Source organism: Dama dama, chromosome 3 (genome assembly GCF_033118175.1).
Source record: "Dama dama isolate Ldn47 chromosome 3, ASM3311817v1, whole genome shotgun sequence".
Taxonomy (NCBI): Eukaryota; Metazoa; Chordata; class Mammalia; order Artiodactyla; family Cervidae; genus Dama; species Dama dama.
This window is the reverse complement of record NC_083683.1, coordinates 62,419,111-62,432,036: the sequence shown is the minus strand read 5'-3', so window position 1 is coordinate 62,432,036 and position 12,926 is coordinate 62,419,111. Positions and strand designations below refer to the sequence as shown.

The 12,926-nt window shown below is 41.7% G+C and overlaps 1 protein-coding gene across 3 annotated transcripts in view; it reads right to left on the bottom strand.

Moving 5' to 3' along the window:
* Positions 1-49: 49 nt before the first annotated feature.
* Positions 50-12,926, bottom strand: part of GRIP1 (glutamate receptor interacting protein 1) — a 442,838-nt gene continuing 429,961 nt past the window's right edge. For all 3 annotated transcript variants that reach the window (XM_061130617.1, XM_061130618.1, XM_061130619.1), the window contains 2 exons: positions 4,042-4,188; positions 50-1,577 (listed from right to left, as the gene is read on the bottom strand). In XM_061130617.1, the coding sequence (XP_060986600.1) occupies positions 1,350-1,577; positions 4,042-4,188 (375 nt within the window). In that variant the 3' untranslated portion in view covers positions 50-1,349. The remainder of the gene's footprint in view (positions 1,578-4,041; positions 4,189-12,926) is intronic.

Below are 12,926 nucleotides of genomic sequence, written 5' to 3'. Positions count from 1 at the left end.
CTCATGATCTTTTTCTTAACATGATTCTGCTTTATACTTTCTTGCCCTGGCGGTTCTGGAATATGATTGAAATAATATATTTCTTTGCACAGAAACGAAAGGTGAACTTTTTCCTTAAACAAAGGACACAGTGTTCAGATGCTTCACCTAAGCAGTTGTTTAATTATTGACCAAAATAAAGATGTTTGGAAAATAATTTTTCAGTATGGAGATTCTACAATCAATATACAGGTCTATTTTTTTTAATATTCACCAAATAACAGTTATTAATGTAACTATTCAAAATATCTGAACAAATGAAAACAGTTGCTGACAGACATTAAAAGCAACTGTACAGTTTATTGCTTTGGGGGATGGTAATAATTGGCAATGCATTTTGTGAAAATGTATTTACAATTTCAGTCAGTGGCATGGCTCAGAACAAAAGACAGTCCAGAGTCATTTACGTACATGTGCTGTACACCCCTCAGTGTAACCAGTTTTCAAAACATGTCAAGCAGTATGAGTTTGATTTGCCTATCCTTAAGATAAACCTCATTTTAATAGACTCTTCATTCTCCCTTAAATTCTTAGTCTTGAATTTTAAAAATAAGATAATTTAACTAATTCTCAGTGTTACTAAACACCCTAATTCATTACCAGAGAGTTTTCAGCTATTAAAAAATGTGTCCTTAAAAAAAAAAAACAAAACAAAAAAAACAGGTCACAAGACATATCCTGTTTGATAATTTGTTGCATAGGGAATAGCATACATCTTAGTTAAAATCATTCCTATACTTGGGCAAAACATTTACCACCACCTATTATGGTCTCCTACGTGCACCGTTGCTGAAACGTTGTAAGATAATTTTATACCTGTACCCCTCCCATAGCAGAAGTCCCAGCAGTTCACCAGACTAGTTCTAGCAGAGCCAGCTTTATGAAAAGCCTTGTCAGTTAAATTCTTACATGAATAACTTCGTAGTAAGAAACTGATTTCAAAGTGAATTAAGTAAATTATTTTCAAACAGACATTTCTCTTTTTAAAAAGGAACAGGAAGATGGACTTGTGGAAAAATGTCCTCTGATGTTAACTGTAGAGAGGGGTGGCCTGTTTTTCTTTTTCTCTACCATTGGGTTTGGCAGGGGCTTGCCTGTCATATACCATAGTGATCACCAACAAAGAAACCTCTTCAACTTGAAAAGGAAAGTGAACATGAGCCATGAGAGATTTAAAAGACCCCTGTGCTTGCAGTTAATGCCACGTGATTATCTGTGCTTCAGATGTCACAGAAATCTTAAAGGGATTATTTTTTGTTTTTTAGCACCATGTAGATATTGTCTTTTGTCCCGCTTTATAAAAAGCGTTGCTATAGTGTATTAGTGGGTTCTCGTATCTCCAAATTACTACCGTGGCTCGGCTGTTGGAAAAAAGCACTGTTCTGTTCACTCCATTCTCCTCCTGGTAGAGTATGTTCTAAGGACTTCTGTGAAGCCAGGGGGTTTCTACTAATAACCAGGTCCAGCTTATTACCAGATTCTGCTATGAGGGGTACAACAAGGCAGCAGTCAAAGTCTCTTGTTCGGACGTGATTAACCTGAAATGGCAAGAAGCGCCGTGGTGAATTACTGTTATAATTCCCAAAACCCAGAGTAACATTTCCGATATAATAAGCACTCTACAGAGTCTATCCCAGCCCTGAGCACACTATAAGATGGGTATACGCTTACTTATTCTCTGCTACTAAATTGTGAGGCCCTTGATAGCAGGGAACAGGGACGCATCTCACATCCCCAAGCTGAACAAATAGCCTTACTCATGGCAGGTGCTCCAAAGTGCTGACTGTCATCCCCGATATACAGATGAGGAAAGTGAGGCACATAATGGTTAAGAGAAGTGCCTAAGGCCAGCAGTTGGTAAGTGGTCCAGAGAGGATATTGGTGAGTGGTCTAGCAAAGATGTGATCTCAGGCAGTCTGGCTGATTTGGAAGTTTGTGCTGTGTTTTTTTTCTTTCTTTGTTTTTTAAAATTTTTGGCCAGACCCTGCAGCATGTGGGATCTTAGCTCCCAGACCAGGCATTGAACCCATGCTCCCTGCATTGGAAGGCAGAGTCCTAACCAGTGGACTGCTGGGGAAGTCCCCCAAAACTCGTGCTCCTGATGATACTGAACTGCCTCTCTCAGTAGTTGTCATGATCCCACCCCCTTCTGAGCTTGTACATGTGCTCATCTTCTTTCATGTTTCCTTATTCTTCCCACCCCCCACCCCAAGTTTAAAAAATCATCTCCACGCTGCTTCCATTCCTTTTCATTCTCTCTCCCATCTTCTCAGTTTGGGACCTGACCATTCTATTGTATTGTTGTTGTTTAGTTGCTAACTCATGTCTGACTCTCTTGTGACCCCATGGACTGTAGCCTGCCAGGCTCCTCTGTCCATGGGATTTCCCAGGTAAGAATACTGGGGTGGCTTGCCATTTCTGGGATTTCCCAGGTAAGAATACTGGGGTGGCTTGCCATTTCCTTCTCCAGGGGATCTTCCCGACCCAGGGACTGAACCTGTGTCTCCTGCATTGGCAGGCAGATTCTTTACTGCTGAGCAGCCAGGGAAGCCTTATATTGTATAAATGACCCCAGTTCAACATAGGAATGGTGTTTTGAGTTCTCATCCCCTTTAGCCACTCTGGACACCTACTCATCCTTAAAACTCCTTCCTGGGCTCTGATGATACCACTTTGCTCTGACCTTCATACCATTTTAACCACTCACTTTCAGTCCTTCCCTGCCTTTACTTCATCCTATCCTTTAAATTTTGTTTTCCTTAGAATTCTATCTTTAGTTCTCTTTCTTACTAGAAATCCACCCTAGGCAACTTTATCAAAATCCATGTGTTCAGTATCCCCAATCTTTAGTTTTGGCTCTAACGTCTCTCTTAAGCAACAAATGCAAACTGTAAGCTGCCTTTCAGACCGCTCCACCAGGATGCACAGAAGGCATTAAAGGCCCAGGTCTGGTAAAAGTGTCTGACCCTTCCGTCCTGGTCTCGTTTCCTGTGATCCTCCCCTTCTTCCCCCTACAGCAGTTCACCTATGACATAATTGTATTGTCTTTCTGAATTATGAAATATGTCATTCTGCTTAAGAAATTAATATACCTCCAGAATAAAGTCTTAAGAGCTTGGCATTCAATGTCCTTCACAATTCTGAGTCCAGTCTGCTTTTATAGCCTCATCTTACACAAAAGTAGGTATATCTCTAATTTACAGAGGTCAAATCATTTGTCCACTGTTATGTACTCAACAAATACTGGAGTATCTATGGAAAACCAAAGTGTTCCATAGTCTTAGGACAAGTCTAATTGTTATATTGCCATGGTAAAAAGATCATCAGAATTGGTTTTAAAACTGTCTAATGAATCAGTGTAAACTTGCTTTGGTGAACATGTGTCTAAAAGCCAACCATCAGAGCAGCCTCATGCTTTGAAAGTCAGCTATTTAGGGACAAACTCATTCTATTTGAATACATGTTCAAGACTGATGGCAACCCTTCTCCTGTTCCTGCAAAATGCTCTTCCTGAAAACTGGACATAAGATCCATGAATTTGCTTTCCTCAGTTAAACCAAACCTGATCATGATATTACTCCATTAAGTAAATAAGGTTCAGCTTTTGGATTTTAGATACTGTGTGAGATGAGATATCAAACACTGCAAGATGGGAAATGGGAGAATGAGGTACTAGCATGGCAGTCCACCCAAGTTTTCTTGCCTGGAGGATCCCATGGACAGAGGAGCCTGGTGGGCTGCAGTCCGCAGGCTTGCAAAGACTGGCATGACTGACATGAAGCAGCAGCACGCACACATGCCTGTTCTCAAGAAGTCTAGAATCTGCTGGGCAATGTACTCAGGGAAACATGCTGTTTCAGTAACTGGTAAATTCTACTAAGGGGAAAAGTGTCTATCCTCTCTAGGAGGGCCTCTGATCTGGTCTTGAGGCAGAGGAGGATGTGTGAGCACTGGTCAAACAAGACTTTAAAGATTTAGATAAAATTTCATCTGAGGTCTTACCTGTAAGAGCCTGTCGTAGGGCTTTAGGCCACCAAGATCTCCTGGCCCAGCTGGGCGAATATTTTTGACATAGACTCCTTTCTCCAGCAAGCCATCTGCTACACTGAATCCGAAGTCCTCCATGTCAGAGCCCTTGTACAGGGTCACCTGGAAGGTGAGAAAATGTGAGGGGGGGTTGGTATTTAGGTAGGTTGAGGGCTTTTGCCTGTGAAACTTCTTGACGAACCATCTTTTCAAACTAATTTCAGTAATATAATAGATTTGTAGTAGATTAGGCAGCTCCCCCCAGTCTTGGCGCTAGTGGTAAAGAATCCACCTGCCAATTCAGGAGACTTGGGTTCAATCCCTGGGTCAGGAACGTTCTCGGAGGAGGAAATGGCAACCCACTCTATTGCCTGGAAAACCACATGGACAGAGGAGCCTGGCGGGCTACAGTCCACAGGGTCCCAAAGCAGCAGCCACGACTGAGCATCGCGCACACACACACATCCAATCGTGAAGATTTTTCTATTCTTCAGGAACATCCTAGGAATTCCAAAGTCCACTCAGAACTGGAAAAGAAGGAGACATGCTGGAGAGGTTTTTTTTTTTTTTTAAACTTGCAATCATCAGGTGTATACAGGTGAGAATTTCCCAGAGGCATGTTCATGTCTCTGTTCTGGAGCAACCCCAGGTGTTGGGAGAAGCCAGAGTTAGCCCTTTGCAGCTGGATATTAGGACTAAGCCAAAGACCATTCCTTCCTGCTCACCATGCCTGGCGCTATGCTGGGTACAGTGCTCAGCATATTCTCTGCCTCTAAGCAAGAGCCAGGAAGCCCATCATTGTATTTTCTCTGGTATTCTACTCAGTGCTTCAGTACTGTAGGCAAAAATATTGTGAAAGGGAGAGAGGCCAAGATGGCAGAGTAGAAAGACCCTGAGCTCACCTCCTCTCATGAGCACACCAAAATCACACCTATTTGGGGACCAACCATCGACAAAAAAGACTAGAACCTACCAGAAAATACCTACAACTAAAGGCAAAGAAGGAACCACAATGAGATGAGTGGGGGGCGGGTAGGGTGGACTGGTGATATAATCAAATCCCATCCCCCCTGGGTGGGCAACCCATAAACTGGCGAATAATTATACTGCAGAGGTTCTCCTACAATAGTCAGCGTTCTGAGCTCACAGTCTGGCTTCCCAGCCCAAGGTTCAGGCATCAGAAGGAAAAGCCCCCCAGAGCATTTGGCTTTGAAATCCAGTGGGGCTTAACTGCAGGAGCCCCACAGGACTGGTGGGAACATAGACTTCACACTCATGCACACAAAAATCTCATGCACACCAAGGGTGCACACAAAATGTCATGCATGCCAAGACCCAGGACAAAAGTATCCATTTGACAGAAGGCTAAGCCAGACTTGCCTTCTGGTCTTGGAAAGTCTCCTGGAGAGGCAGGAGCTTGGCTCACCCTGAGTACATAGACGTGGATGGCAGACAAAACTGGGGAACATTCAGCCACATGAACACTCCTGCGGCTGCCATATTGGATCGTTAGCACCAAGACATGGCCTCACCCACAGACTATAGGCTCCAGTGCTGGGACAAGTGCATGCGTGGTCACCCAGTCATGTCCGACTCTGCAACCTGATGGACTGTAGCCGCCAGGTTCCTCTGTCCATGGGATTTTCCAGGCAAGAACACTGGACTGGGTTGCCATTTCCTCCTCCAGATCATCCTGATCCAGGGATCGAACCCACGTCTCCTGTGTCTTGCATTGGCAGGTGGATTCTTTACCACTAGTGCCACCTGGGAAGTCCCCAGATTGGGATGCTTCAGGGCAAACAATGACCTGGGCAGGGACACAGCCCTGCCCATTAGCAGGCAGGCTGCCTAACTTCTTAAGCCCCACAGCCATCTCTGGACTCACCCCAAGACAGGGCCCTTCCCACTGGAGAGCCAAGACCCAGGTCCACTCACCAGTGGGCAGGCTTAAGACTTTCTCTTCAGGAAGCCTGCACAAGCCTCCAGGTCAGCCTCACCCATCAGGGGACAGACACTGGAAGCCTGAAAACTATGATCCCACAATGCAAGCTGGACCCTACCCTGGTGCCAGCTGAGCCCTGGCCCTGCCCACTAGCAGGCCAATGCACCCTTCTGGATACCACAAACTTCATACCCAACTGTAGTGGGAAACTCCCTACCCTCCCTCTGACTCCCCAAATCACTGATCTGAAATGAGCTCTGAGACCCCTGGGCCTTGCAGCCAGACCCTGGGAACCAGCTCTGCCTGCTAGTAGTCCAGTGCTAACGCCAGGATCTAACTTCACCTGTCAGTAGGTGGGCAACAGCCCCAGAGTCTTTGGGACCTGTGTCTGCCCACCAGTGAGCCAGCACCACCTCCAAGGCCTCCCAGGGATGCACAGTCAACCAACTGGTAACCTGGCCTGACTAAACAGTACTAGCAGCATCTGCACAGGGCAGAGCATGTCAACCAACCAAGCCTCCTCGCTGCCTGCATAATCAGCCCACCACAAAGAAGGACCCTTGCAGCCCTCTTGGGGGGAACCCCTAGAGCATTTAGCTTCAGTGATGGAAGGGTAGTACACGGCTGGGACGCATAGGATGTCTCCTACAGAGGGCCACTTGTCCAAGGTTAGAAATATAACTAATCTACAATAGGCATAAAAATACAAACAGCAACTGAGGCAAAATGAGGTGGCAGAAGATTGTGTTCCAGATCAAGGAATAAAATTCCAGGAGAAGAACTAAATGAAGTGGAGAAAGATGATCTATCTGAGAAAGAGTTCAGAGTAATGATCTTAAAGATGATCAAAGAGCTTGGGAGCAGAATAGATGCTCAGAGTGAGAAGTTAGAAGTTTTAAATAAACAATTAGAAAATATAAAGAACAACCCAGCAGATGAAGTATACAATAACTAGAATAAAAAATACACTAGAAGGAATTAATAACAGACATTTAAAGAATAGTTAACACCTATTCTTCTGAAACTATTCCAAAAAATTACAGAGGAAGAAACAATTCCAAACACATTCTGTAAGGCCACCATCACCCTGATACCAAAACCAAAGATACAACGAAAAAAGAAAAATACAGGCCGATATCACTGGTGAACATAGATGCAAAAAATTATCAACAAAATATTGGCAAACCAACTCAATACACTAAAAGGATCATACACCATGATCAAGTGGGATTTATCCCAGGGATGGAAGGATTTTTCAGTATCCACAAATCAGTGTGACATATTACATTAAGAAAGGGTAAAAAGCATATGATTATCTCAGCAGGCACAGAAAACACTTTTGATAGAAATTCAACATTCAAAGAAAAAAATTCAACATCCATTTATGATTTTAAAAGCCTTCAGAAAATGGTCATAGATGGACCCTAGCTCAACATAATAAAAGCAATATATGACAAACCCATGGCTAACACCATATTCAGTGGTGAAAAGCTAACAGCATTCCCTCTAAGATCAGGAACAAGCAAGGATGCCTAGTCTTGTCACTTTTATTCAACATAGTTTTGGAAGTCCTAGCGATCAGAGAAGAAAAACAAAAGGAATCCCAATTGGAAAGGAAAAACTAAAACTCACTGTTTGCACATAACATGATATTATACATAGAAAAATCCTAAAAATGACATTAGAAAAGTACTAGAGCGCATCAATGACTTTGATAAAATTGCAGGATTCAAAATTAACATACAGAAATCTGTTTTATTTCTGTACACTAACAATGAACTATCAATAGGAAAAGAAGAAGTGAAACTCTCACTGTTTGCAGATGACATGATCCTCTACATAGAAAACCCTAAAGACTCTACCAGAAAATTACTAGAGCTAATCAATGAATATAGTAAAGTTGCAGGATATAAAATTAACACACAGAAATCCCTTGCATTCCTATATACTAACAATGAAAAAACAGAAAGAGAAATTAAGGAAACAATACCATTCACCATTGCAACAAAAAGAATAAAATACTTAGGAGTATATCTACCTAAAGAAACAAAAGACCTATACATAGAAAACTATAAAACACTGATGAAAGAAATCAAAGAGGACACAAACAGATGGAGAAACATACCATGTTCATGGATTGGAAGAATCAATATTGTCAAAATGGCTATTCTACCCAAAGCAATCTATAGATTCAATGCAATCCCTATCAAGCTACCAATGGTATTTTTCACAGAACTAGACCAAAGAATTTCACAATTTGTATGGAAATACAAAAAACCTCGAATAGCCAAAGCAATCTTGAGAAAGAAGAATGGAACTGGAGGAATCAACCTGCCTGACTTCAGACTCTACTACAAAGCCACAGTCATCAAGACAGTATGGTACTGGCACAAAGACAGAAATATAGATCAGTGGGACAGAATAGAAAGCCCAGAGATAAATCCACGAACCTATGGACACCTTATCTTTGACAAAGGAGGCAAGGATATACAATGGAAAAAAGACAACCTCTTTAACAAGTGGTGCTGGGAAAACTGGTCAACCACTTGTAAAAGAGTGAAACTAGAACACTTTCTAACACCATACACAAAAATAAACTCAAAATGGATTAAAGATCTAAATGTAAGACCAGAAACTATAAAACTCCTAGAGGAGAACATAGGCAAAACACTCTCTGACATAAATCATAGCAAGATCCTCTATGATCCACCTCCCAGAATATTGGAAATAAGAGCAAAACTAAACAAATGGGACCTAATGAAACTTAAAAGCTTTTGCACTACAAAGGAAACTATAAGTAAGGTGAAAAGACAGCCCTCAGATTGGGAGAAAATAATAGCAAATGAAGAAACAGACAAAGGATTAATCTCAAAAATATACAAGCAACTCCTGCAGCTCAATTCCAGAAAAATAAATGGCCCAATCAAAAAATGGGCCAAAGAACTAAACAGACATTTTTCCAAAGAAGACATAGAGATGGCTTAAAAACACATGAAAAGATGTTCAACATCACTCATTATCAGAGAAATGCAAATCAAAACCATAATGAAGTACCATCTCACACCAGTCAGAATGGCTGCTATCCAAAAGTCTACAAACAATAAATGCTGGAGAGGGTGTGGAGAAAAGGGAACCCTCTTACACTGTTGGTGGGAATGCAAACTAGTACAGCCGCTATGGAGAACAGTGTGGAGATTCCTTAAAAACCTGGAAATAGAACTGCCATATGACCCAGCAATCCCACTCCTGGGCATACACATCGAGGAAACCAGAATTGAAAGAGACACGTGCACCCCAATGTTCATCGCAGCACTGTTTATAATAGCCAGGATATGGAAGCAACCTAGATGTCCATCAGCAGATGAATGGATAAGAAAGCTGTGGTACATAAACACAATGGAATCTTACTCAGCCATTAAAAAGAATACATTTGAATCAGTTCTAATGAGGTGGATGAAACTGGAGCCCATTATACAGAGTGAAGTAAGTCAGAAAGAAAAACACCAATACAGTATACTAACGCATATATATGGAATTTAGAAAGATGGTAACGATGACCCTTATATGCGAGACAGCAAAAGACACATAGATGTAAAGAACAGTCTTTTGGACTCTGTGGGAGAAGGCGAGGGTGGGATGATTTGAGAGGGTAGCGTTGAAACGTGTATATTATCATATGTGAAGCAGATCGCCGGTCCAGGTTTGATGCATGAGACAGGGTGCTCAGGGCTGGTGCACTGGGATGACCCTTGGGGATGGGATGGGGAGGGAGGTGGGGGGGGTTCTGGATGGGGAACACATGTGCGCCCATGGCTGATTCATGTCAATGTATGGCAAAAACCACTACAATATTGTAAAGTAATTAGCCTCCAATTAAAATTAAAAAAAAAAAAAAAAAAAAAAAGCCTGGGAAAGAAGAATGGAATTGGAGGAATCATGCTCCCTGGCTTCAGACTATACTATCAAAACAGTATAGTACTGGCACAAAAACAGACAGATATATCAGTGGAACAGGATAGAGGGCCCCAAGATAAACCCATGCACTTATGGTAATCTGTGACAAAGGAGGCCAGAGAGAACAATGGAGAAAAAGACCGTCTCTTCAATAAGTGGTGCTGGGAACAGAATGAAATTAGAACATTTTCTAACACCATATACAAAAACAAACTTAAAATTAATTAAAGGCCTAAATGTAAGACTGGATACTATAAAACTCCTAGAGGAAAACAGGCAGAACATGCTTTGATATATAAATCACAGCAATATTTTTTTTTTTGGCTCTGTCTCTTAGAGCAGAAACAAAAGCAAAAATAAATAGAACATAATTAAAGTGAAACCATAAACAAAATGAGAAGAAAACCTATAGGAGAAAATATTTGCAAACAATGCAACCAACAAGAGATTAATTTCCAAAACATATAAACAGCTTATAGAGCTCAATATCAGAAAGAAACAACCCAATCAAAAAAACAGGCAGAAAACCTAAACAGACATTTCTCCAAAGACAATATACAGATGGCCTACAGGCACATGAAAAGAAGTTCAAAATTGCTTATTTTTAGAGAAATGCAAATTGAAGCTACAATGAGGGATCGCCTTACACCCGTCAGAATGGCCATGATCAAAAAGTCTGCAAATAACAAAAGCTGGAAAACACTATGGAGTTTCCTCAGAAAACTAAAAACTGAATTACCATATGATCCTGCAATCCTACTCCTAGGCAGGTATCTGGACAAAGCTATAATTAGAAAAGATACACACACCCCAGAGTTCACAGGAGCACTACAAGAGCCAAGACATGGGAGCAATCTCAATGTCTGTTGAAAGATGAATGGATAAAGAAGTGGCACATATATACAATGGAATATCACTCAGCCATTAAAATGAATGAAATAATGCCATTTGTAGCAATATGGATGGACCTAGAGATGATCATATTAAGTAAGTCAGACAGAAAAAAACAAATACCATGTGATAGCACTTACATGTGGAATCTAAAAAAACTGATACAAATGAACTTATTTGCAAAACAGATAAGACTCACAGACATAGAAAACAAACATGGTTACCAAAGGGGAAGTCACTGTAAGAAGAGGTGATAAGTTAGCATTTGGGGATTAACAGATGCATACTACTATATATAAAATAGATCAACAACAAGGACCTATTTTATAGCACAGAAATTATATTCAATATTTTATAATAACCTATAATGGAAAAGAATCTGAAAGAGAATATATATATACATATAATTGAATCACCTGGCTGTACACTTAAAACATTGTAGATGAACTACAGTTCATTTTTTAAAGACGTCTTAGAAGACCTAAAAGACCTCCTTTAAGGAACACCCTCCCCTGGGGCCTGGCTTGAGTAGCTTCCTCACTCCCAGTCCTGGGTTTGCTTTAGCAATTCCAGCCATTCACCCTTCTCAGCTATGGGCCTCAGCCTGTTCTCTGCATTAAGGCCTGTGCCACCAGCTGAAGTTTTCCCCAACCCCAGGCCCCTTCTGACCACCCACAAGAGACAGTCTGAGGTTTACACTTTCATCAATCATGAACTGAGTCTTTCCATGTTCTGAGCACGGTTCCAAGTGCTGAGAAACAGCAGTGAGGGGTGGGGGGGAGGTTGTTGAGAGAAGAGGCTGCCTTCCTGCGGGAAACGAGTTCATGTGTAATGTCCACTGAGACCCACTGTGGTGGACAGCAGCCAATGTGCTCAGCGAGTCACACTCATTTAACAATGGGACTGCTTTTTTTAGTAAGCTTTGCTACACTCCCTCTGCAACAAGCAGTGCACATATGAAGCGATGATTGGGGTTTGCTCTTTAACTCTGATTAAAATGGCCTGGAGGAGGAAATGGCAACCCATTCCAGGATTCTTGTCCGAAAAATTTCACGAACACAACAGTCAGGCGGGCTACAGTCCATGGGATTGCAAAGAATTGGGCACGCCTGAGCGACTGAGCACATTTTAAAATGTATATTTCTTTAAACACACATCATAACCGAAATACATTCTTGCAAAGGAGTAAAACAATTTAGAGCTATATAGGGCAAAATGTGAAGATTAATACTCTCCAGGCAGGAGAGTATTATTTGTCTATACCCAGTTATTTCACTTCAGAGAGGTATGGAAGGCTGAAGGCAACACAAAGTGGTCACTTGTGGATTTTTATGTCACTGGGCAGAGGACTAAAATATCAAGTTGGGTCAAGTCTAATCATCAGGCAGCCTCGGTGGTTTGCGCCATGTTGGAGGTGAGGAAATTCAAGTTCACCCACAGTCACAGGGGTCTGAATAGTGGTGGCACGTCTGTCTGACTCCAGTCACTTAACTATTATATTCTAATGCCACTCAAGTGCCTTATTTCATAGATTCTAAGATGTACTCTTTTTTTTTTCTTTTTTTTTTCCATCATGTTTTCAGTTCTCTGAAATCAGGCTGTGTTTTATAGGCAAGGGTACCTTAGGTCCTATGAAATAGGGTATAGCAACATCTCACCCCACCTGCCTATTTCCCACAATACACTAAAAGGAAAGGGGCCAGAATTTTGTTACATCTTTGCTTTATGAGGGAAAAAACCAGCCCTGTCTTGCCAGTTAAAGGGTGGTTGGTCCTGAACAGATGCATTGCCATCTCTCAGAATGGTGTGAAAATGCAGAATCTTGAACCCCGCTCTGAACTGCCATCTGCCAAGTTCTGAGCGCACTGAAATTTGCTCTCCATGGTACTTCACACACCAGAGGGGCCAGTACATGTTCTGAAAAGGAAATGAGGGGACTAATGCGACTTCATTTAAAATTGTGTTTCTTACCCATCTTGCAGGATTGTTAGGGTCAAGTCAGACATCATCACTGGATGGTAAACTCACGATGACTGTGCTTTGTTTATTGTTATATCTTTTTTTCACTGCTATA